This window comes from Cydia pomonella, chromosome 1, assembly GCF_033807575.1.
Source record: "Cydia pomonella isolate Wapato2018A chromosome 1, ilCydPomo1, whole genome shotgun sequence".
Classification (NCBI taxonomy): domain Eukaryota; kingdom Metazoa; phylum Arthropoda; class Insecta; order Lepidoptera; family Tortricidae; genus Cydia; species Cydia pomonella.
Window position 1 is genome coordinate 33,261,014 of NC_084703.1, and position 27,721 is coordinate 33,288,734.

Genomic DNA, 27,721 nt, shown 5'->3' on the forward strand with positions numbered 1-27,721 from the left:
AATCTTGTATCATTGTTGTATCAAACGCATCATGGATTACGATCAGTATAAAAAAATAACTAATTATTGACATAGGCACGGAAAGTGCTCATTCCCTCACTGGTGCGGGAAAGTAGCACCATATGTAATAAACATAATTACGCCTCGACGTAAAGCAAACAAGCATTTTATTTGTCACGTCTCTCCTATATAGGTCAGGCAATGAAAAGGTAAAGAGGGAAATGCTTGGAACACAATTTTTGACTTTATTTGGACTAGCTAGGTAAACATATCACAAGACCCCGGTCTTAGCCCTCGAGCTAAGGCGTTTGAAGGTCCCATTATGCGGTTTTTCGCTAATATCTCTAAAACTATGCAACTTAGCAACATGATTATTATACAAAATAAAAGCTGATTAAATTTTCTACAAGTTTAATTCAATCAAGTTTTTCGATATCTTATATAGTTTTACTGTTACAATTTAATGAACAATAACAAACTTTCAAGAGGCGATATCTCGAAAACTATACAAGATATCGAAAAACTTGACGAGTAAAACTTGTAGCAAATTTATTTTGTATACATAATTATGTCGCTAGGACACATAGTTTCCGAGATATAAGCGAAAAACAGAAAAATAGAACTTTCGGGGGCTTTTGATATGTTCACATGCTAGTCCAAACAATGTTACGAAGTCAAATATTGTGTCCCAATCACCTTATTGTGAGCATTCGTTGCCTGGCCTAATAGGCGCACGTCGCCTTTTATCTTGTAATTAATAAAACGAGTAATATTGTTTATATTTTATTTGGATTACTTGTAGTGTTACATGTATTCGTGCGTTATTTAACGCGTCCACGATGGTAAAATCGTTATATTTTTTTATAGGAAATAAAAAAACTAGTTTAGACTTCTTGTTACAATAAAATAAACATTTGTTTAATTTACATCAGTTTTAATCGTTAAAGCTTTGAAATTTTTAAACGATTCATAGATACACCTACCTATCTATTTTAATATAGCGGTTATGCCATTCGAAGGTTCGCAACCACTACTTAAACTGATTTTAAATTAGGTTTGTAGTAGGGTCAGGTTGGGTACAGGCAACTAGTGTAAGGTTGTCTGGGGACATGTGGCAACTGACGAGTCTGGAGTTGGTTGCAATTATAAGACCTTTCTTACTTTTTGACTACGCCACATAAAAAGAGGATATCTTTTTGTTCCAAAGTCGGATTCTAAAACTGGCTCAAAAATAGGTAATGATGTAACCTATATAAACTTATGGTTTTCCTTTATTAGGATATGGCCCAAATCATAATTAATTAAAATTAATACACAAGAAATCCTTTTTTAAAAGGGAATCTAACAATAGATATATTTTGTAAACATATGTAAATAGTAAGTAATTTTAAGAGGAGATAGTATGTTTTATGTAGTTACATTAAGGCGGGATTCCACCAGTGTGCGGCACTGTGTAGCACAAGCATATTCAGTACATAAATGCTTGTGCCGCACACTGGTGGAATCCCGCCTTTAGGTAGCTATATTATGAACATTCGCCATCAGATATATCGGATCGGCCGAGGTGCTCACAAATATGCGAACACGCCTCTATTGTGAAGGCGTTAGAGTGCGTGTTCAGATATTTTTGAGCACCTCGGCCGACCCGATATATTTGATGGCGACTGAACAAGCGGTCAAATCAATATATTGTTAAAATTCTGGTCAGCACACTAGTAAACTAAAATCAATAGAATATAGAAAACAATTCAACACTCTAATATAAATTGCACTTAACTCGTAAAAAAATAACTTTCACCGACGATCTTTACTTTGTAACTAAATACATACAGGGTATAAGGATGCTGCAAATAGTATAGATTTCTTCACGGAGAGGTGATAAAGTATATAGGTACCCTATAATGATTTTTACAATATGTGTAACAGATCTTGAAAAAATACGTACGTACCTACTTATTTAAGCGAAGTACTTATTTATATTAAATATGCACGTCACTATGTATAAATGTATTAACTATTGTTTAGAATCTTAGTTTGTATGTTACTTACATTTTTGAATTATTAAATTATAATATTAATCGAAATATGCTAACATTTTAATGCTATATCGAAAGTGTCAATTCATTTATATTTTGATGGGTATATGTTATATAGGTTCAATAGAAATGAAAACAACAAGAATAGTAAAACAGACATACTAAGGTATTCCAGTAGATTTTATAAAAGAATACCTAATCTGATGGCGATGTTTTAAAGCAAACGATGTCCAATCAAGTGTCCTATTTGCTTTACAGTGTACCGCTAACTACCCACTAATTCTTTTCTAGAAGCATATCTAATTTATAGGATTGTCAATATTGTCATAATATTCGTCAAGTCATTAGTTTGTATATAATACTTAGATACTATCAAAACTTATAATTGTTGCCAAATTTAAAATTTTCGCTGCCTTGCAGCATGGATAGATAGAGATAAGAAATATAATAACTCAACAATGAACAGGAAAGCCAACTTAGTTAGCACTAATATCACAAAATAAAATACTACAAAAGAAGAGAAAGAAACACTCCACCGCACGGTTAAGTATATTTTAGTAAGTAAGAATAACCAAAAGTAAAATATGTGTAGTGAAAAATATTCAATTAAAAAAAAAAAAGAATATAACGAGAAGAATTGAAAAGTCCAAATGAGTGTTTTGCTTGGCGCTGCGTTGTACCTACTGCGCGGCAGCCGCGTCTGCCTCGCGTTTAATACCTCTTGGTGATTATTAAACTACTGCAACTAAATATATCATTAATTATATACAAGAACGTGACCTATCAAACTCTATGATAAACTTAACATAAGCTATATTAAACTTGTGCGCTAATTATTAAAATACAAAAACTCAATTTGTAACTAACATCTTTAAAGTATACAATATTAATCAATTTAAAGTTCTGGTTCTTAACTAATAATCGCTCGTACTTTATTAATCATCTTTCCACAACAAGAACTTATAATCATAATGGAGATTAGTCGTAACATTATTATTTTAAATTTTACATTAGATTTTCCTTATTAATGGAAGAACTGGTGATTGTCGCCCGGTCGGCGCGGCGGCGCGGTGCGGCGCGCGCGCCTCGGTCCTAACTACCTTACTAGTCGTTAAAAGGGAATACTCATAAGAATTGGAAACATTCCTAATATACAACATTATCATTTGTGCTATGGCACTATCATCAATTTACTTGAGTACCTAACTACTTAGGTCGGTATTAATGGATAAATCTAAAAATATATAACTCTTGCAAAGATGCTTAATTACAGTTATTTTATCAACAGTAGACTCACTAATATAGTTAAACATTTACATAATAAAAATCTTCTACATAATAAGTCTTTATTAGATAAAAATTTAGAGTATGAATAGTAATTATTAAACAATCGTAATCTATTCAGACAAAAGTGATATCTTCCGCTATAACTCTAGGCATGAAGGCACTTACAGTCCAAAGATAATCCATCTTTTGTTTCATCTGTTACTTTCAAATTAGAATCCAATACTACATACACTATAAATTTATACTGAATTGGGCATTCGCTACACATGCTTTGCATCTATATCAGATTATATACTATTTAAATGTCATTTGTATATACATATAATATTATATATAACTACGTCTACTCACTGAAATATTCGGGTACACACTAAAGACGATCATGAGCAACAGACGGGTGTAACAAAATGTTGCTCCCACGTGTTGCTCCGTGGCCAACCTTCATTGTACTCTCGAGATAATATTCTGATTTCAGACTCAAGTAGATCGCGATCAGTTAAATTGCTATTGTGAAAACAGTTTAAAATGTAAATTACAGTCTTTGGTTATGTCTTACGGTATCATACCTAGTACTTATATATTTCAGAGCTACGACACTGATCAAACATGGAATGTCCGCATCAGTGTGTGGTGAGAACTGCATGCATGGAAGGCACGAATCAGACTTGTACAGCACCCATTAATGCTATTTACTTACACATTAACTTTTACAATAACTCGCTTTTGCTATTATTGCGAAACTGGCCTCAAACAATTATTGTCTACTAATAATTTGCACAACCGTAAATTTTTAACAAGTATAATCTTTATGTAACGAACATTAGATATTAAATGCATAACAGTATGATTGGAAAAAAACCTTTAGTTAAGTAATGCACTTAGTAAAAGTGTACATTAAAATTTTACTCAAAAAATAGAATAAATAACTACTTCTATTGAACTCTGAATTTCTTATACATATAATCAAAACAAATTAGGAAACTATGTGAAAATTGGTTTTCGAGGCGCAATGAAAATGTATGTGGAATTGATAGATACATAATGTTAATACTTAGCCGAGATAAAAAGATGGATTAAATGCGCTCAGTGTTCGCACGGCGCTCGCTTGGTGTGCGGGTGCAGCCACTGCGCTGCGCGTCAGACCTGCGCGGGGTCGGGTGACGAGTGCGGCGCGCCGCCTAGCGCTTCCAGCTTGATGCCGGGCGGTAGCTGCGCCTCCATCCCCGGCAACATGAAGTACGCATTCGGCGGATACACGCAGTCTTTTGGCACGTAACAATCGTGGGTGGTCTTCATATGGTTTTTCATCTTGTCCGGTCTAGAGAATTCCTTGCAACAGACGGGACAAGGAAACACTTTTCTTTGCTGCCCTTCGTGGTAAAGGAAAGCGTGCCTCTGGAATGAATACTTATTTTTGAAAGTTTTTTGTATGTTCTCCTTGGCACATTCGGTGCATTGGTATACTCCTTCGTTAACGGATGCGTATCTAAAAAGATTGAGTCCTCTGACGGACATTTCGGTGAGTTGCTCGGCGGGGTCGTTGGAGGCGGAATTAGCGCGGCGCCGAATGCGGCGGCGCACGGCGGGTCGTGCCTGGTTGTTGTTGAGCGGCTCGGCGTACGCGCCATCGCCCGACGTCGACGCCGTCTGCGTGGCCGGGTTTACGCGGATCTTTCCGTGCCCGTCGTTCGTCGGTGAATGGGCATACCTTGCATCTTTATTTTCCGAATCTGGAGATGCTCGACCTGAAAATATTAATAGAATAAGTATGAATATTAATACAATAAGTATGAATATACAACGATTATAGAAAAATACTGTAACGGATACTTTCTATAGAACAAAAAGCGCGTGCCTTGCGATAACTGAATGTGCGCTAAGATAATGAGAAAAAAAAACAAATGGCGAAAATATATAAACCTTTATTTGTTCAAATTGATTGTCGAAATTAATTACCACAAGTTTCTAATAAAAAAGACCATGAACAAAAGCGGATATACTTCATGAACAAGTTATATGCTTATACAGTTACTGTAGCACCTTTCCAATTAAAGTTTGACATAGTAGACTATACTTTACAGTTCAGTATCAGGTCGAAAACTTGTTCATGCAATAACCGAAATAAAATATAACTACTTATAACCAATTGAAAAATAAATTTGGAAATAAAATAAACAATGGGTCAAAACATGTCAAGTAAAACCAACAGTATAATATCAGTCCAACAAATGATGATGGCTAAAAATACATTTTTATATCCAAAACAAAATTCAGACCGCTAAAATACATATTTGAAAATTGTAATAAACTTACGAAAAAGTCAAACTGCCTAATCTATTTAAATTAATCGTAATCTAAGATAATAAATTAATAATGATATAACAAAAAAGAACAGAATTCTCTATGACATAATAGGACTCAAGTGTTTGCATTTGGAACTATTTCGGCAAGTAAAGTTGTAGGTACGTCGTATAAAAATAACACTTCAGTAAACTTAGTTCTTAAGATCACATAAGGTGGGCTCAGAGATGTAAAAATAATATAAATTGTACCATTGGTGTTAGCTTACAGATTCTAGAAAATAGCTGCCCTGTTTATATGGTAATGAAATTAAAATTCAAAATTAAGTCATCGACAAAAAATGGGCAGGAATAATTAGCCTCATGGAAAAGTTGCAATATTTTCTACAGGATCAACAAAAAACAAACAAAGCAATAATTTGTACTGAAACAAAATACTTTGTCACATAGTGTCAGTTTGAGCAACATAGAAAGCGAACTAAATAAAGTCATCTAGCACTAGCACTAGGGTCCGCCACACCGCTACGAACAGAGAGTAGAAGTATCAACGTGATCACATACCTGAACATTCCTCTCTTCGTTACTTTCCTGACTAATAAAGCTTTCTAAGTATTGAATTTCACTCAAATATTAACAACACTATTTACCTCTAATTATAATATAAATAACTTACTTTTAATCTATGTTTTACTAATAACCCGTGTTGTTACTTTGCTACTATATAATATTAAAAAGTAATAATCATTATTGTTTGTTAATAACAACAACGATTTAGGACATGTAGAAGTCCGTGTCGGTGTTGAAGTTAGACCTCACGATTCACGACGTGGAGCAGGGTAATTGTGAAATAGCCGATGACGGGATGATCGGCCCGTTTTCAAAATAACACTAACAGCTCAAATGGTACTAAGATTTCACAATATTAGCCTGCTGAAAGTGTCACCGCTTGCGACGGCGGGGATCTACGTGTACGCGAGTCACTCTCGAAATCAACCAGTACCAAGGACCGGCCGCGTCCCATGATACCTCTTATACTAAACATAAACTTTATCTATTATATACGTGCACATGAATGTCAATAATAATGCATGAAGTGTAGTACTTCAATTTTCGTTTCTTGTATGACAAGAACTCTAAAGAAAAATCACAATAAGTTATATTCGATATTACCAACATTGATTTTTTTTAAATAAAAAGGTTGAATTAAATTAACAACAACAAATGAAACAAAACAAAGTAATAACATTAATTGAAAAGATTCAATACATTTTGCTGTAACTTTATTACTTTCATTAAAGATTCTAAAAATAGTAATTAACACCTTATATATTTATTCCTTTTTTTAACAAATAATGCTATGTCGTGTAACTTTCATTCTAAAATGTCTCTAAACATTACTCTTTGCATTGGCTATTGTCTAAGTGCAAATTAATTAAAAAAACGGTTAAAGTTTTCTTTTGGCTAACAACTACGATTATCATAATATGTATGTAGTCGTGTGAAGTAAATGTATATCACGAACGGTTAATATTTAAGTTTTCTGTAGGTAAGTACTTACGCCGTATGTTAACTGTGTCCCATACACATTGAGAAACATATTTATCGGTTAAGTACTTGTGAATTATACAAAAAAACATACTGTCCAAATGATATCGCTTTCATGTAGTCGGAAAATTATATAAGTCATATTATTTACAACGTTATAGATTTTTTTTAGTAGGTTTCATTATAATAGCAAGTTATTTATGTTGATTCTCCAGTTAATAATATGTGTAATTATAAGATTTATTGATTATGACGTCCTAACACATTAATCTGGACGGATTTTGATGATTTGATTGATGTAATTTTATTGATACCTAATAATAGATGCCGTCACTGGTCTTACGCAGGTGTGTTAGCTAAAAGTAATATTTAGTTTGATGCTGTTAGGGATTATAATGTATAACGTCACAAGTTTTACGGGAAAAACCAAGCACTCGCGTAAGATTTACCACAATCCATTATATGATGCTTATTATCCGCGAATACAGAACAAGTGGAGAAATTAAATAGAACCCTACTCTGTAGCGTCCGATTCGCATCAAAACTACACATATTTTTAATTAAAATTGAGAGCTTCTTTTAGCTTGAATATTTATTCCAGTAAATATGTTTCTCAATACATACGCTATAGAATGCCGTCTACTCTAAGCTTATTGTGTTTTAATGTAACGTCATTGTTAGTTTCCGATAAGTTTAAAAATCCTACTGTAAGTGTTTAATGTCAATAAACATATTTCATGAATCATGTAAGTGGTAATCATTTTAATTGTATGTATAATTCTAAGTAATTATTGCTTTAGGGAAGTGATAATCAACATTACAGTATCGAATATGTGTCATCTAACAACAGTGGTAGGTACTGCGATTTAGTCTTACCTAAGTTTTCTAGTACTTGTTCTGAGTAACTAAATACAAGTGTAGTTATTTAAATATTCACACACATTATTATGACTGAATCGAGCCGTTCTTACGAACGCGTCTCGTTTGATACAATTGAAATCCCATTTCTAGCACTGTGTTAATGCAACCTGACGACAAATGAAATAAGATAATTGTATATTCATTTAAAATAACAACGTTAACGAAAAAGACATACAATAATAATTTTATATGTAAATAATATACGGAAATTTCTTTTGAATGTTACATCAAATGTAACATTTCTTAAGCATAGTTAGCACCAATTGATGATATTATAATATGTAATAAATAACATCCAATCGACGTTGTAAATATTAATCTATTAATTAATAAAATAAAATAAAATCTTAACGAATTAGGACAAGAACGATAAATTAGATAATATAATTTTCGAATAAGGTTTGTAAGCTTAGGCACTGGTTGACTACATAAGAATGAGATTAAATGTTCATTGATTGCATCTCCCTACGTACCTATACATTTCCCCATTAAGTACCTTTCAAAGTTAGCCCCGTTTAAATTGTATAAAAGCTTATGAAAGGTAAGTTAAATTCGTTTTTAAGAATTTTTACAGTCTTAATATTGATTTCACCAAGACTTGCTGCCTCGATTTTTATAATTTAGGTAGCTCATTTGAAAATCTTTTAACATTTTCGATATCCAAATTAAGTCGGAAACATGAGATGATATATTCTTATGGTTAGATAAGTACAACGTTATTTGTTCTACATGGGCCTAAATGGTCTCTAAATTCCTATGGAAGCTTCTTAAAGTATATTGTAAACTCTGAATAATTAAAATAAATAATTTTACATAACATTCTTTGAAATTTCTTAATAGTCTAATATAGTCAATAAATATTTAACTTATTATTTAATGTACAAGTAAAGGCACACTAATAGGCAAGCGTTTCCTGGACCTACTTTATGTTACTAGAAACTTGGTTTTTAGGGTAAACGTAATTGATATTTAAGGTTCAACTGCCATCGCTGAGTGACATGCCAGCCTTACATCAGTAACGACACGCGACACCTTCGCAGTGGTCGACCAACACGGTGCATCTCGGGCTTTCATTATTATAGTATGCGTCACAACCGCAAACAACTTCCGTTGACATAAGTGACAATATTGCATGGCAAGCCAAAAATACACTCGAGAATAAATAAAGCTTTTACATAATGGTCATTCAGAAAAGTAGGTAGTTAAATAAAGTAAATAGCTTTGGAAGCATAAGTAATAAGTTATCGGTTTAGTAACAAGTATACGTTCGAATTCCTAAATAATAGATCAGCCGGGTACCACTGGGAACCGGATGGCTCAATTTAAAATCAAGAACGAATCAGAGCGTTTAAATTTCGTTAGGAACTGAATTCATCAATTGAGAAATAATTCGCTTGGCGTGCAGAATAAATAAAGCAGTAGTAAGAGTTAAACACACAAAAAGTTCACACATAATAAAGTAGTTAAAAATATATGTAGAATTAAACTATGGAAATTAACAAGTGGTTAAAAATATGGCTGAAGCGAATGTAAAAATTGCAATCTGTCACTGATGTCAACCATTGCAGAATATATTAGGAAGGTATATTTATGTAGTCGCTATGCAATCAACATGTAATTTTTTATCAAAAGAAATACCCGACATGCACCACACTATACACCATATACTTATACATACAAACGTAGTTTTCAAATTAAGCTTTAAATGAAAATTAAGAAACCTTGCTCGAATTTAAATGCAGTTAATGCAGTTATAAATGATTTAATGTGCGTCAAACATGGAAAATGAGTACATGTTTCAATTCAATTGTGGTCAACCGTTAACCGGCGTGCGGTGTGGGGTGAGGGTATACAGCGGCGGGCGCGTCCCGAACTACGTTTGTACGAGGGCATCGATACTATGATACACCAGTCTTGTGTCACACGCTAATGTCATCATCACATAGTACAAGTAAGGCTGATCTGGGCTTAATTTAGTTACACATCTATTATCTCTTGAACAATAATATACCATCGAGATAAAGTGTCGCTATCGATATATGGAAGACTACATTTTGCCTCTAGATTAATTAAATATTTTAAGTAAGTATTGTTACTTATCGAATATTTAAGGCATTTGATTTCTACTAAAATAGAATTTACAAATCATCTCATGATTCCTGTCATTTATTAACTTCTTTCAAAGCACCTTGCTTAGATCACTCTTACAACTTGTGTTGTAATGATAATATTTACAGATTAATATTAAAAACATCTGGTATTTTATATTTAATTCTGTACGGCCGCGAATCAGTGTAATTAGTGATCTAGATAAATCTCATATATTTCTTTTCGTCATAATATTGTCTTTGAACGATAAAATATTTAACTATACACAAATTATAACTTGTTCTTCTAAACGTAGGTGCTAGTTACCTACGCAGGCACCTAGTTGGTTCTTAACTGAACTTTACTAAATGTAAACATAGTGAGAGTTGCTACCGCGCCGAGTTCGGACCTGAGCGAGGCCGTCGACGCACACGCAGTGGCGTCGCGGGCGCAGCTACGGTTGGGGCCATTACTTCGCTTTTCTTAAATAAATATTCAGGAACTGAATCCTTAACTACGTGACATCTACCACCTAAATTTCGCTGTTATTGAGATTTTAAAAATCTATTTTAAAATTTTCTCATTCACATCATACATAGGTAATAGTATATTTTCTCTAATATGTATCTGAAATGAATAACATTTACATTTACAACCAAAGCTTTCAACATTGAATAAACTATTATAAAATAATCTTAACAAGTCCTAGACAAAAAATCATAGCCTGTGTTGAGTTTTACTTCGAAGAAGTCAAATCGTTATTTACATCTAAAATCACTAATAAGGCAAGTCAAATGAAAATGCAATTTATAATTGAAACCACTAGTACTCTGCGCTCTAAGAGTTTGTACAGAGAATGGCGAGCGGATGCCGGCGCCGACGCCGCAGCGCAGCGCGGCGCGGAGCAGCGCGGCGCGGAGCAGCGCGACGCGGCGCAGGCTGTCCGCTCGGTAGCCTCTTCTGGACGAGCCACTTCATCGCATAATAAATACTAACTACTACTACTACCGCGACCTTCTATTCGCGTCTTCAATAAACGAACAATATAAACAACTAAGAAACCTACACTAATTCAGTTCAATGAGAATTGCAAATAATGTTAGCACATCATTATGCGGTTATCTAAGAGACTACCATTTGATAAACGATCACCTTGAGTAATTATTTTGTACCCTGAAATTTTGTAAGTAATAAAATTAAGTAACAAGTACATAAGTGCGAAATAACAAGTAAAATAAGTAGAAACATTCATAAATCTCTTTGAAGATAGTTCTCTGAGAAATGAATTTGAACATAATAATAAATATAACAACTCTTTCATCGACCTACATCAACAACTTACTGTTAAATAGATTTATGTATATATTTGAAACTAGAGCTCAAAACCTACTCAATGCAACTTTAATCATAATAATATCCGCTTGTATCCGCGCGACCAGGCTCCACCCTCTGCTCGTGTTCAACTCAGATCTTTGCATACCAACAAATAATAATGGAGAAACTAAGAGTTCGATGAAAAACATTGCCACGTCTTCTAGGACTCTTGTTTAGCCATTTGCTCGTTAGCATTTGATTGATTTTTATGAATTATTTTTAGATGCGCAATCATATTATCTTTTCTAGTAAACTCTTTGAAGCAAATAGGGCATGGAAAAACTTTGACGTCCTTCTTGTGAGAAGTGACGTAATGCCGACAGAAGTTACTAATGTGAGTATAAACTCGAGAACAAATTTTGCATCTGAAAACATTTTCTCCCTCTTTGATGCAGTAATCCCTCACGGATTCGTTAGTCTCCTCATGATAGTTGCCCAAATTGGCCATATTATTTTTCCTTATAGGAGAAGGGAATATACGATGTTCCCAGTTAGTTTGCGCGAGGTCGGCCACCTCGCTGTTGGTGAGACTTAGAGTGTTCTGCTCCAGCTCGGCGGCGAACAACTGCGTGGCAAGAGCTGGCATGAGCACGGTTTCGGGTGCGAACTTGTCGAAGCTGTTAAGAGCGGGGTTCAGGTTAGAAAGACCGGAGAGCTGATTGAACAAGTTTCGGGCTCTAAGTTTTGACATTTGGGGTAGTAGTTTTTTATTATTCTTTGGCTTTAAATTTCTGCCCAGTCGGTTCTTGTCATCTGCGTCTTTAATGGGATCATCCCGTGAGTTAGAGTTATCGCGGCTCCTGTCGGGGTTGTACTTGTACTCTATAGGTTCGTTATAGCCGTCGGTGGCGTCGGCCGCGGGCTCCTGCTTAATGGATCCATTTTCGATAGAGAGGGTAGGTCCGTTTGTTGAATTATTATTCTGGTGTAATTCCCCTTTTGACGCTTTTTCGGGATCTGAAATGTTATAATTTCAGCTCTAAATCCAAAGATTTTTTTTTATCGTATTACAACATAAATTCATGATATTGATTGGAAATATTTTGGCGCAGCACATTGTTTTGAATCTAGAGATTGAATTATTCTGATGTCCTTAAAATATTTCCAATTGCTTTTAATGAAGGAAAGCTATTGGGAATAAGCCTTGTTTGTTTTCCCTTTTAATTATCGTCATGTTTATGTAAATGATATGTAATAAAAAGAAATTTAAGGAGAAGAAGTTATATTACCCAAACCATTTCCACACCGAGTTGCCCCTGGCCATTCCTCTAATAGCTCTCCCCAAAAGCAGAAAAGCAAGCAATAGTTACTGTTGTTGGATAGAAGAAAAAGCATTTTTGTTACTTGAATACGTCAAAAATAATTTAATAGATATCACTTACCCCTTTTGGATAAACTTTAAATAGGTATGTAAATAAGTAATCAAAATACACTTCACTTTTTTCACTTAAACATTTCCCTACATCAAAGCTTATATCCCATTAGCTTTTCCCTTTTTTCATTAATAATTTAACTGTTATTTTGAACAGTGTTAGGTCAATGGAAAGGAAGATTATGTATTTACAAAAGAAATGCAAGTATGTATAAAATAACCGCTTAACGTTTTCAGAAATAATCGAGGTAACTCTTCATATGATTCGGGATGGTGGACATAATAATATGAAATACAGGTAGAATAAAGGTAAAAGAGTTATTTCAATAAACCATTTTGAGCTATACAACAGGGTGTCGAACGCCACCTAGGAAATAAACATTATTGAAATAGGCAGACATCGTTACTGACACACGTACCTGCAGACTCCGAGTCCTTCCCTGCCATCTGCGCGTCCGTGGAGTGCGCGTCGTCACCCTCGTCGATAAGTAGCGCCTCCCCGGCCTCTTCGCCCCCCGATGTTGCGCCGTCCTCAGCACTGAAACCGTCCATGGACATTTTCACTTCAAGCATTTCCGGCGATCCTCTAATTAACTGATCACCAGGCCTGTTGGAAGCAGCGTGGGAGGCTGACTCGGGTATGAACTCTCCCGGTGGACTAGCAGCGGTGGTCAGGGCGTCACTCGAACTGCCGCTTAATTTCCTCGGCCTGCCTCTTTTTCTTTTAGGTTGCATTAGAGCATTTCCGAGCAAAGGCATTAATAAATTTGGAGGTGCTCCACCCGTTGGCATGCCTGAAGCTGGTCTTTTTTGTTGCATGTAGGGGTGTATTCGGTGAAGCTGGGGTGGAGGGGTGTGGGCGGAGGCAGATGTTTGTTGCTGTTGTTGTATTAAAGAATTTGTAAGAGCTGGGATATCACATTTTTCTTCATTTACTTCAGTGAGTCCTTTTATTCTCAAGCTTTCAGCTACTTTTAAGAATGCCGTCAGTCGCTCTTGGTCGACGCTCACTTCCCCTCGGTACATGAAATCTAATAAACTCTTCATGTCTGAATAAGGAACGTCTTTTAAAATGACGATTGGATGTTTTTCCTGGTGGTTTACGAAAAGAGCCTGAAAGTACGGACTGCAGGCTGATAGTACCATTTTGTGGGCTTTTAGTAGCTGGCCATCTACTGCTAGAGTAACGTCCGTGAAGGTCTCAGCGTGAAGTAGTTGGTCAAATACAGACAGCATATTCGATTGGTGGTTATTCCACCTCAAGCAGAACCTTTGTGAAGCCATTTTGCCTGTATAATCACTTCTTAGTTAGGAATATATTCACCCTCTAGAATTTGTCATCTAATATTTCAACAATCTACAATGTATACATAAGTATTTTTTCTCTTGTTCCAAGAACAATTCTATAAAATAACAACAATAGTCGTTTTTACATTTTAAGATCCATTTTTATTTTCTGTTCCGAAGATTTTGTGACGAGTGCAGGGGGACCTGAAAAAAAGAGAAAATTTTTGTAAGCCATAAGTGGAAATGTCTTAGTAATTAATTATGTATAACACTACAATTGTACATTATTTCTAACCGACAAAAAAGGAGGTTTTATTGGAATCTTCTTTATTGTATGAATTGGTAACAATTATAAAAAGTCGTCAAAATTAAAACGTGATATGTTCATTGCAGCTTAAATAATGTCATATTTTATGAATACGAGTATCGCTAATAATACTGTTATTTGATTCGGTAATTGTGCTAATATTGCATCTGCAAAATTAAAAATAAAATACTTTAAGCACTAAATACTGATATAAAAATTAAATATACTAGTGTCTCATTATTCAAATTAACACATTGACTGGTAGGTAAGCGTTTACTTAGTGAAATACGAGTTCAATTGACTTTTGCAAACGAAAACTTCACGCTAAATATGAATTACATCTTAGGGGTTTAGAATTTGTAGGCAGAATATTGAGTTCATATGAAACAAACATTCTGTTATGTGTTTTTTGACAGGCTTGTTTTTGCTTCCGCGATAACGATGTATGGTTAGAAGCTAACTAAACCCGGTTTTAATATATATTTCATACTTGAAATAAACATATATTATATTTATTTCTATTTTATTTATTTGGAGACCGGATAGATAGGTCCCTACTATTTTTTCAAGTAAATGTACTGAGTTGAAAAAGAATCCAAGTTCCCTTCTTTGTAGGTAAATAGAGTAGATGAAAATAATTTATAAAGCATTTTTTTATACTACGTCGGTGGCAAACATGCATACGGCTCGCCTGATGGTAAGCAGTCCAGAGGAGTTCCAAGCGCATTGCCGACCCTAAACCTCCCACCCCTTTCTCGTTGAGCTCTGGCAACCTTACTTCCCGGCAGGAACACGACACTATGAGTAGGGTCTAGTGTTATTTGGCTGCAGTATTCTGTAAGGTGGAGGTACTTCCCCAGTTGGGCTCTGCTCTAGATCTGGAATGACATCCGCTGGAATGACATTCTCTTTTGGACGTAATTTAAGGACGTACCCGGGTCCATTTAGCATTTAGAGGATTTAGTTGAAAGAAAACGAATACAACTAAGATATTTTTAATCTTTTTACAAACTTTTATTTACTCTGCCCTGTTGGAATCTAAATTTAACCCTCTTCCCGATTTCCGATTAAACTGAAATTTTGCTGTCATATGTAAATCGAAGACAATGCAATATTATGATGTCATCTGATCTGATGATGGAAACAGATGGTAGCAATGGGAATTACTTATGTGATAAAACAACACAAACTAATTGTGATTGGCGTTGTTAAAATTGTCTCAATGGGTATTATTCATCTGTGGAAGGAAAAGTAATTCAGCGACAAAAGCTTGTACTAAAAATGATATTTTTGCCAAAAAGTTATTATATTTTTAATCGTTTATCTAAATTCTACGTACATTTTACGTCATTTTTAATGAGTGCTGAACTTTTTGTACGATGCAAAAATTATTTTTATCTCGGGGAGGCACTTGAATCCCTTACTCACGTTCCTAATAATAAAAATGTCGGCATCACTGACTTTATTACAGTTGGACCAAACTAACTCTGCACACGCACAGGCTTTGCAGTAACTAAGTATATTTCTTTAAAAATATGTTTTCACCACACCAGCTGGTAAAGGCTCACTTGACTGTTCAAAGACTGATGAGATGGTTGCATTTTTTCCACATGTGTGGCAAAGTAATCTGATGCAAATTTGAGTTGTCCATATGTTGGTTGGTAGAATTCACTTCTAAACGACGATTTTGAATGATAAATATTTAATAATTTCATTTGGATTTGATTTGGTTTGATATTTTACTATCCTCGCGTTAGTGTGGTGAATTTTTTTTTTGTTTCACTCGGAGGCAAAATTTGTTTAAACCCTCGCAACGCTCAAGATTCCACTTTTCAAACTACTCGCTACGCTCGTGGTTTAATTTTGGAATCTTTCGCTTGCTCGGGTATCAATATTAGAACGAGCGGTTAAACAATAACTTTTCCCCCTTGTATAACAAATAACTATTTTTATAGTGGCACTACCACTCCTATATAACCAATTTAATATTCCATAATAGGGCATTGGAAATGGTTGATTAGTTAAATATAAAATGAGCAACGTATTACGTCATATGTTGATCATAATGCATTTGTCGGCGACTGATCGTAAGATCAGGTAGATCGTAATGGCAGGACCATAATTTTTTGACCGTAGTCACATTAAGCCAATAGATAGGAAAGATAGGTTCGTTTAGGTTGCTTCAAATGCCTGAAGCTCAAACTGCCCAGGGATAGGAGCCCCGCTACGCGTCTCAGTCGTACTCCGTCGACTCAGGGAACGAGACAAAGATAGTTATCCACGTTTCATGATATGCCCAGGAAAATCCCGAGCTGCCTGATCTCACGATCGGCCACCAACACATTAACATCAATAGTAAATTTTTCTAATGTATGACATTTTTAATGGCTATACTCGTAACTAACTAATACCCACAAATGAATACAATTACTAACTTGTGTCATGATAATGAATGAAGCTGAACTCAGTTATCCTCTACTCTACTAAATATATTTTTAAATTCCTTACACGACTTTGCAACCGTGTTTCCAACGCATTTCACAGTTCATATTTATATGAATTATAAATAAAAAAATATAAACCAGGTCTTCAGCAACTTTTTGTAATACGAAAAATATGCGTGACAATCCTAGCTAATATCCACAAACCTCATGGCTGTCGACTTTATTTTAAAATTCTGAAACTTTAACCCCTCCCCTTTCTTTACATTTTAGAGCCAAAATTCGTCCACAACAAATATACGTATGTTTAAAATTTTGCAGTAATGCTAGACGGCTACAAAATTTAGAACTTCCGGAACCAAAACTAGAAATTAATAATAATTAATATAAAAACTGCCCCTATTACAGAGCTATTAAAATTTACAACGAAATTTCTGGGTATTAAAAAAAATACAAACATACTCGTGCAACCAATTTAGGTACAACCAACAACCACCCTAAAAAGTAAGCGCGTTGAAAAATGCAATTACAATGTATCGGAAATATCGGAATTCATAGAGAATAACTTGTGATATGTACATATGTTAGAAAACACATTTTAGGAGTGAAATATTTGTCCAAGTTTAGTTTAAATTGTTAAGTATTATTGTTACTAATTGTTACCTACTCTATTAATTTTAGGTCAATGTTATGCTCATTGCTTGTTTTTAAATCTTCAATTTCATAGAAGGAGGAGGTTCTGTATTCGGTTGTGGTTTTTTTTTAAATATGTTATTTTAAGTAGTAATTATAAAGAAAATCTTGCGATACCCTAACAGAGTCCATGCTACCATGTAATGTAAATGTATGCGAATTGGATGCAAATAAAGATTTTTATCTCTCTATAATATAACCTCTAACTTCGTGTACGTTACGCCGTTTTACATGAAATGTTTTTTTATCGTATTTTCGTCAGTAAGGAGAAGCAGGGAATGTGATCCTATCAAGGAAAATTCTTATATATGTTGTCAATATCAACCTTTTGTATTAGATGATTTAAATATTAAACAACTTTTTATCTTTGTATATTTCGGCAAAATAACAGAATTTACACTTTGATATGTTTCATATAGTAAGAGAGGGCGTGAAGAAAGAAGATAAGGATATCGCGCGGATTTTAACGCTTTAACTCAATTACTCTGAAAATATACTTCGGTTTGAAATATTGCCAGGGAAGTAGCTCGACCACTACTGTATTAATTATCAATGTTTTGGACAGAGTATGCCCGGAATATAATCTAGTTTCCATGTTACACTTTTTCATGGCTTTTGCCCTTTTATTATAACTAGGGAATGCCCCCGTACTGTGTTTGTATGACGAGAACAGGGAATTCCCGATTTCGGTACTGTTTTTGTATAGAAAACCAGTACCAAGTAACACCTCTGGAGTTGCAGGCGTCCATAGGCTGCGGTGATTAAAAATAATTTAAAAGAAAACAGGAGCACTCCTTAATTATAACGTGTAACAAATACCATTTTGCATTGGGCCCTTGTTAAGATCCTAAGTGTAATTTTGTTCCACGTTTCTTCTCAGATAAGGTTTCATCTGCCTTCCCCATGATTAGTTCTGGAACCTTAAACCATTGGCACCTGTCACATATTTTTGTATTGCAGCTTTAAAGTAAATATGGAGCATTTAGTTTAGGGACAGTATTACCTAATTGTATATAATAAATAGTTGACGATCATAATATAAATTCATATAGATTAGCTTGAAATAATTTATATTGTAATTTAATATTATGAAATAAATAAATCTAAATCTAAATCCTAATTACTTCTGCGGCATTCGATCTATATAGGAGCAGTTACTAATACTCGTAGAAGTTAATCGGATTACTAGGTACCTAAATGACTGAACTATCACAATAATACTATTATTATAGTTCAGTGGTTTACTAATTATTACAAAAATACTACGGTAAATGGCGGAAATATTAATTAATTAATATGCGAATCAGACACATTCAGTATAAATTAGGTATACCTATTAGTTTTAAGTAATTACCATTGAATGAAAATGTATTGATTAGAATTAAATAAAATCGGTTCCTAATATGAAAATTGGAATGGAACGAAGGTATGGCAATATTATTTTCATTTCTCATGCTCTGAAAGAGGGTCATTGTTGTTTTAAAAAGTGTGCAGAAAGTGATATGTTTCTGCACAAGAGCATTTTACTTTCCAAGTACTCCTTATTCCATAACGATACTTTTACAGAAATGGTTCATTGAAAGTACCCTCAGTTAATGCTATAAAATTTATATTTATTCATGTTTAAAAAAGGCATGTAGGTATTTAACTTTCCTCGTATTCGAAATGAAAAGTAGAGTGTTTAACTCGGCTGAAAGGCAACATTTCTGTCTCGGACTATTTATTTTAGACAGCCCTTTAAAGTTCATTACTAATGCCCGTTGAATCCAGGAAATTCCAGATTCTTTGGGCCGTAATGTTTCATACCTCATAGGGTTGCAATACATGCCGCCCTAAGAAGGTACTTCTTTTTGACATTAGTGGTCCACAGGAAAAGAGAACTCGGACTATTTAACAACCTCGGCAGGAATAGCCCCTTTCATCCCTTTGTTAACAATCTACTATTAAGTGGTATCATCATATTACTGCACGGCATGAAGGAACAACTAACTACCTATCATTTATGTTTTAGCCACTTTAGGAGGAAAATAAAATTATTTAGACTTTACGCAGCTAGGTACAGCGCAGTAAGTTAACAGTCTTCATCACATTACGATCCTATTGTTTTCAGTATAAGGAAACAGTTGAATATCGAATCAACTTACTTCATTGAAAATAAAACGTTGTTTATAGGCATTCTATGTTTTTCCTATGTAGATTGTAGAGTAACTAATTCCCAAAAAGTTTGCCATTTTTCACTCTGCCAACAGTGCCAACCCCTTGCTGAGAATTCAGTTGGGAATTTATATATATAATTTATATACATACAACGCCTAAGTACTCGTATATTAAATAACTATTAACCCTTTGAAAGCTAGAGCCTTGGAGGCGTGGTGAGTTGTGTTAGCGCCAAGAAAGCTTAGGAGTTGTGCCGATTAGTGCGTACGTACGTAGTAGGTACGCTGTCAAAATGACCATGTGTTCGTGTTACATTAATATTTTGCTGGCTTTTGTAGATAGATACCTACCAACATTCTTTCGATAGGACAAATATCATTCAAAAGTGTAAACGTAGACACCTTGACTGGTTTACATGTAGTTAATATAAACATTGTGTAGTAGTATAGGATGTCCTTAGACTGTTTAAGTGTAAATAATTGGCCTTATGAGAAGTTTATTTCTACTACCTACATTATAAACGCCATCCATAACCGGAGTTTTTTTTAAACCTAACATTCCAATTTTAGTATTGCTCAGCGACGTCCTATCTACTGTAGATAAACCGATTAAATTTCAAATTTAGCCTTTACTAATGTTGAATTTGTGCCTACTAGACATGACACTGAAATTACATATGCGCACAAGATTTATCGTAACTCTATTTCTTAATGTACTTAGTAGTAGGTACTTATTCAAGAAATGCAAAATTTAAATTTTAATTGTTTTATTTTTTTTGTTTTACTCCAATAACGTAAATCATATTTTCATTTGAAAACATATATGTATTTAGACAGGCAAACAATATTATGTTTTGATTCGTAAGTAGGTAAGACGTGGAACGACTTTGGCATTTATGAATTATAATTGAACCCTAAATACAATTTAGGCTGAAATAATTTGGAGTTAATTTAATTGAGGGCGCCTCTAGTAGCAAGCAAGAACAGCGTAGCGAGTAGGTATCGCTCGGGTAGCGCACGGCGCGTCGCTCGCCGTCGGCCAGCGGCCAGTGAGAAAACAATCGCGCCCTGGCTGCCGTGTGGCTCACTCCCACAGAAAACGTTCACGTCATTGGGCTAACACAACGAAACATCAAAAATAATAACATACTTAGGTAACTACTTATAATCTACATTTTCTAAAAAATAAAATTATAAACGCACACAAATCGCGTAAGACATCCAATCAGAATCTGATTGGAATCCAAAACATAATATATGAATTGCAAAAAACACGATTACTTGCTCCACATACACAGGTGCTTGCTGACCACAAACGTTATCGCGGTATAAACGGGCGCTCGAATTATTACTACGCACCCAGCCGAGCGCGTTACATTACGTCATCACAATGGCATTATTACCTATGATATTCACATCGATTCGAACGGTACAACAAGATACTAGCCGTTATTCATAAAATATCACTGCACTAATATTAGAAGACATACCAAACGTATCCACACCACAATCAACTCGACCCTTTTATGGGAATGAGGATCAGCCCTTCCGCCATAGTCCGAGTCCGCGTTTGCGTCGCACCCCGCTCACCCGACGACTGACGGCCACAACCCCGCGCCGCGCCGAGCACCGACACCGACTCGCGCTCGCTCCGCGACTCGAATATCTCACAAAAAATACGCCGTCATCATTGAAATGGCGGCAGAGGATATATTCGGCGCGGGGTGCACGGTATAATATTGATTTATATAAATTTATTGATTTCCTTTCAGTCCGGGAAAATACCTTCGGGTCTTACTTGTTCACAATTAAGTACCTGGATATGTTGTATTATTTATTCGACTATTACATAAATAGCTGCATCCAGGACACGTCGCTCGTGCATTCTTTTTTTCTTATATTTTATTATATTTACAGTTACCTGAACATGTTAGTGATGTCGTTTGAGGGATGAATTTTCCGAGGAAAAACATCAATCCATTCGTTTCGTCGCCATGTCAGCACTGCTCTCTATCTCTGTTGCTCTCGGGCGGGGTTGAACTCCCTCCTTTGGCGATCGCCGCCGAAGATAGCCGAGGGCAGCCACTTTTCGCAACCGAGCACACCCGAGTTAAATCGGAAAACAAATCTCGGGGCGCACAGTTTTTTTTGAACTAAAATGTCATCACTTATTTTTACAAAATTATAAAAGGGTTGTTTTGGTAAACTTCTTCAAGAGTACTGTTTCATTGATATGATATCAACATAAACACTGCTTATATAATGTTTGAGGATTATGTATTTTTCTCGGAAATAAAAACAATTTTCCGCGCGCGTATACAGAACAAGAAAGTATTTTTGATAAAAATGGCCTGCCGCCTCGGCGGGAGGAGTGGCAATGGGCAATGAGGTCGGTACCCTCTCTCTGGCACCCGCGCGCGCCCCTCCCTGCCGCTTCACTCCGGCACAGGGTTAGAAAGTTTCAAAAGTAGAATCGTGGAAAACACGCAACATAGCAACGATGTCCTGGGACGTCCACGGCTCCAGCCCAGAGCGCCGCGACGCCTGCGCCGGCGGCAGCGCTGGGTGCACGCCGGGACGCAAGAGAGATTACTAACTCGCGTATACTGCGTCCTTATTTGCAATTCTAATTCACCGGCTTTTGTGAATATAACTTCTCAATTACTCAACATGCACATACTCCAATTATATACAAATTAGCCACTCACATGCTTCATATTTTTCAGTGACTTCTATTATAAAATAAGGGTGACAGCTGTTAACCACAGTTACCAAAAGCAAGTGAGTGGGTAGTTAGTAGCGGATCCTTAGTTAAGTTACGAGTGAGCTTCGGTACGTTTTCTAAGTTTAAGCTCTATTTAGGAATGCCCATTGCCCACTTTTTTCCCGTGAGGGGAACGAAAGGAATTGACTCAGACCGAATCCCGCAGGAACGGAGCAAGATGGTTTGTTCAAAATGTTCAATAGGATCTACGAATTCTATCATCATGCTCCTAGTGTTGTCCACGTTTTTTGCTACGGCCTTGTCTTCGAACCCCATAAGCAATATGTACCTATAGTTTTTAATATACATATGAAACCATTTAAGGTGCTCTTTTGTTACAATATTAAAAAAATTGTATCCTTATTTTCTAAAGTATAATGATTTGCCCATCATCTATAACTCCTACGCAAACCGTAAATATACAGGTACCTAGTAATTGATCTTATTCTACTCTGCGGAATGCCTCTCCTGCCTGCGAGGGTGGGCTCCCAGACCAGACCATCGAACACATAGTGTTGGAAGGTCCCCTTACAAAATAGGTATATAGGCCATGTGAATGACTTCAATATCCTGGCTGAAGAAGTGGCTTCTATCTATATTCTCTACAGTTTTGTATCCAGCGATATACTGTAACGAAGCCATACGATAAATAAAATCTACTCTGCGAAACTAACTAGCGATATTTCAAATTTATTTATTTATTTAATCGTTGGCATAACATAATACAGAAGCATATAATATCCAAAAATTATTAATTGTCAATACAAAGACCAGTCAGCCATTTGATGGCTTCGCCCAGGGATCGGAAACCGGTATTTTTTGTATGGGAACGAAAACGGTATTTTTTCGTTCTTTGTTAATTATTTCATTTCTAACTAGGCAATTTAATAATACGAAGTCGTTATCTAACAACACAATTGAGTTACACATTTGGAGTATAAAATAAACCAAAATATATGATTATTTCGAAGTTTTTGCAAAAAACCGGTTCCGATCCCTGGCTTCGCCGCACAAGGAGATCAGGTCTTCTGGAGGACCGGCAGTATAGCGCAATATGGGGCAGTCTTCAGTTATGTGCTAGATAGTCTGGGTTTCAGCATCGCAAGCGCAAGCAGGAGAGTCCACCCATCCACAGCGGTGTTTATATTGAGCGCAAAGCGCAACGTCCAAAATTGAATGCAAAAATATACCTTAAATTTATAACTGAAAACTTAATTTTCAATTTCTCTAATTTTTTGTTAGGAAGGACGGGATAATAAGTGAGGTGAGTTATACACAGATTATAAAACAAAAGTTTTCACTCCTGTAGATATGGTGTGCATAAAGTTATCAGTTTATCACACAGGTCAACAAGCAAACAAGCAAAATTAAAATAAGTTTTAAGAAAATAAAACAGACTTCAATGAGAGAGACCGGTGAAAGAAAGATTATTGTTGATTTTGGATTTCATACAATGAAATTAAAAAGACAGCGTCCTACGCCTAATTATGTAGAAAAGGAGTTAATTTGTTTTTTTTTTGTCACTGCACCAGGTCTGACAAGAAATTGTAGAAAATAAACTTAACAAACACAGCGAAGAGGAATTCTGATCATCATTAGCAGATACACTTCATCATAGTCACTTTTTTAAAGTTTTATACTTTAAAAAAGTGCTTGAACTGTTGATGAAAATAAAAAATCACTATAATAAAGAAGACACGGCAGCGTAATAAATTATATAATTATATCAGTGGAAACTGTAAATCGTTATAGATCCTAAATGGTTAAACAAAACGAAAACATTCCTTTTACTTAATTTTTTGTTCTTCTCTATTCCAATTTCATGTTTTTATTATTTTAATAACCTCACTATTGTAATTCTAATACGTTGCAAATTGTTTCTTAGCAATAAATCTTACTCCTAGTTTCCGGGGTGAGGGCCTGGAGATTTTTATTATAGGTTAGCCGGGTTAACGCCTAGTTCAGACTTTTAGTCTCGCATGTACAAAGGTTATAAAATCGAATTTGCCTATACTTTATTTAATAGTAATTGTTAAATGTATCCTTACAGATGTGACAGTTACGGAAAGTTTCCGAAATAATTAAAAAAGGAATTTCAGAAATTTTTCACGGGAACAAGGGAAACTCCAATTATGGTTATGGGAAATTTCTAATCCCATACTAATATATGAGAAGTTTCGGAAATATTTTCATGTGGAAAAATAGGCAACATTGGAATCTTTTGTACACATCAGTAAATCAGTATACTCCGCATCAGTATAATAGTCCGTAATCAGTATAATAGTGTACCTACGTCGATATTTTTTTTTTTTCGTTTGTAGTGTATGGCGTGGAGACTGATTGTCATGTCTATAGGAACACTCGGAAAATCAAGAAAAATCGATTGACGTAACGGCCAGGTTTTTAGTCTCTAGAGCGCTACCAAGGAACAAACACACATACACAGACTGATAAACACATTACCCTCCTTTGCGTCACACTGTCGGGTAAAACGAAGTACCCTTTTATGCTGAATAAGAGTTTATTTGTTTATTGCAGTAATGTAGAATGCATTATGTCTAGGACTTATTACTATATATTAGTTCAATCAGAAAATTAGATTTTATAGCCTGTTTCGCTGTCTACAGTACTTACAACACTGACATATTCGCTAGCGTGTGCGCAATTTACTTTGTATTCATCTCGCTCGTACTGGCATAAGTATTAGTGCGAGCGAGACGTATATATAGTAAGTAAGTTACGCAGACGTTAGCGGATATGTCGGTGTCAAAGTCGTGGTATAAGTATTAGTGCGAGCGAGACGTATATATAGTAAGTAAGTTACGCAGACGTTAGCGGATATGTTAGTGTCAAAGTCGTGATAGCCGTATAGGAGACGTGAACCTAGCTGCTATGTATGATTCAGACTGTAGCTGTGGCTAAATGTTCATCATTCATCAAACAAAAGAAGTTATTACTTGAACATTACTTAAAAAAAACAGTTTATTTATTGTACTTACCTAAATTTTCTATAAATATTTATGTCATTATTACTAAGGGATGGAAAGAACTAAATAATTATTTTGAGTAGAAATAAGATAAAATTCAAAAACAAGTAGCAACTTTTTAGAGTCAAACCAGATAAGTTGGCAGCGATTTTTCTCAACAAGCATCTATGAAATTGTGACGTTTACTTAACACTAGCATGGGCTATCAAGATAACTGCCAACTTGGATTGGTCTGACTCTAGTGCTCATTTGCAGACGGTGTTGCCTAAAAATGGAGCTTTACGGAGCTGTACGAATCATTGACGATCCCAAACTCACAAGCGGTATTGAACCTTTAAGTCTAAGGAGAGAATTTGCCTCCTTGTGTGTGTTCTACCGCTTGTACAATTGGCTGTGCTCTGAGGAATTGTTTGACATGATGCCAACGGCCACTTTCTATCACCGCACCGCTCGCCGTCGGCAGGGTGTTCATCCTCACACCTTAGAACCTAAATGGTCGCGTACTGTGCGGTTCAAGAGAAATTTCCTCCCGCGGACGCTCCGGCTGCGGAATGAGCTCCCTTCCGAGGTTTACAGTATGGGGTTCTTCAACAAAGGAGTGTACAGGTTTTTAAAGGGTCGGCGACGCGCATGTAACACCTCTGAAGACCTTCCCATCCCCTTGTAAGAAAAGATAAGACATGTTCGACCCCCCACCAGAATCATCTTACGTAATAAATGAATAGCGCCTTAGATACTCTAGTGTCTGGAATTATCCAATGTCCACATTTATCCCACTTTCCCCTATCCATTTTTTAAATCTTTTAAACTTCTTGAATATTATGTCACTCTGCTGTTAAAACAACTTTTATCTCAACGTATGGTTTTGGTTACTTATGTGTGGACCAAAGATGTTGGCGTATTAGTGACATCCTTGAATAAGACAGTTCTAGATTTGTACTATGCATAGGTATTTCTTCTGGTAAATTAAGATAAGTAATTTAAAGTAATTTGTCATTATAATTGCACTGATCTTCTTGAATCCGATGTAGCTAAAAAAATGCTAAAATAGGTGGGTTTGCTCGTTGGCTTGATGTATCGATCGCCCTGGAACGAGGTATAATTCAGTGCTCAGTGACCTGACCTAGGTTAGGTCATCGTGCCACTGTTAGCTGAAGTCCTTACAGCGGGCTGACCCAGTTTTCAGCGCCGCGGTTGATGCATAAAGCTTGCCAGCGCCAACACTTTCCCTCGAATAGCGAACATGCCCTGAAATAAACATAACCTGAGTATATCTCGACGGCTGTGAAAAGTTCAGAGAGATATAGGTCACCCGTATCGATTGTAATTTGCATTTAGATGAACTCAACAATTCTGGATACTATTTGTTTACAGATCAAATGTTGTTTAGTTTCTTATGAATGCAAGAAATAAAATATACCATCATTTTCAGTCAGCGATAGAACCTCAGGCTATATAGATTAATACGTTTTTAGGGTTCCGTAGCCAAATGGCAAAAAACGGAACCCTTATAGATTCGTCATGTCCGTCTGTCTGTCCGATTCTGTCACAGCCACTTTTTTCCGAAACTATAAAAGCTATACTGTTCAAACTTGGTAAGTAGATGTATTCTATGAACCGCATTATGATGTTCACACAAAAATAGAAAAAAAACAATAAATTTTGGGGGTTCCCCATACTTAGAACTGAAACTCAAAAAATCTTTTTTCATCAAACTCATACGTGTGGGGTATCTATGGATAGGTCTTTAAAAATGATATTGAGGTTTCTAATATCATTTTTTTCTAAACTGAAAAGTTTGCGCGAGAGACACTTCCAAAGTGGTAAAAAGTGTGTCCCCCCCCCCCCCCCGTAACTTCTAAAATAACAGAATGAAAAATCTAAAAAAAAAATATGATATACATTGCCATGCAAACTTCCACCGAAAATTGGTTCGAACGAGATCTAGTAAGTAGTTTTTTTTTAATACGTCATAAAAATTAAAAAAAAAAAAAATTTTTCATCAAACCCATACGTGTGGGGTATCTATGGATAGGTCTTCAAAAATGATATTTAGGTTTCTAATATCATTTTTTTCTAAACTGAATAGTTTGCGCGAGAGACACTTCCAAAGTGAAAAAATGTGTCCCCCCCCCCCTGTAACTTCTAAAATAACAGAATGAA

General features: G+C 35.5%; 1 protein-coding gene across 4 annotated transcripts in view; it reads right to left on the reverse strand.

The window, feature by feature from the left end:
- The window catches only part of LOC133520132 (protein tramtrack, alpha isoform-like), a 32,963-nt gene extending 11,132 nt beyond the window's left edge, over positions 1–21,831 (reverse strand). Inside the window, exons 1-3 of one of the 4 annotated variants that reach the window (XM_061854495.1) lie at positions 21,298–21,456; positions 13,343–14,414; positions 771–5,068 (exon numbers count right to left, since the gene is read on the reverse strand). In XM_061854495.1, the coding sequence (XP_061710479.1) occupies positions 4,461–5,068; positions 13,343–14,207 (1,473 nt within the window). In that variant the 5' untranslated portion in view covers positions 14,208–14,414; positions 21,298–21,456 and the 3' untranslated portion in view covers positions 771–4,460. Of the gene's footprint in view, positions 1–770; positions 5,069–5,229; positions 12,509–13,342; positions 14,415–21,297; positions 21,472–21,728 lie in introns of those variants that run through there. The other 3 variants (XM_061854485.1, XM_061854476.1, XM_061854506.1) reach the window with 3 other exon arrangements.
- Between the last annotated feature and the right edge of the window lie 5,890 nt (positions 21,832–27,721).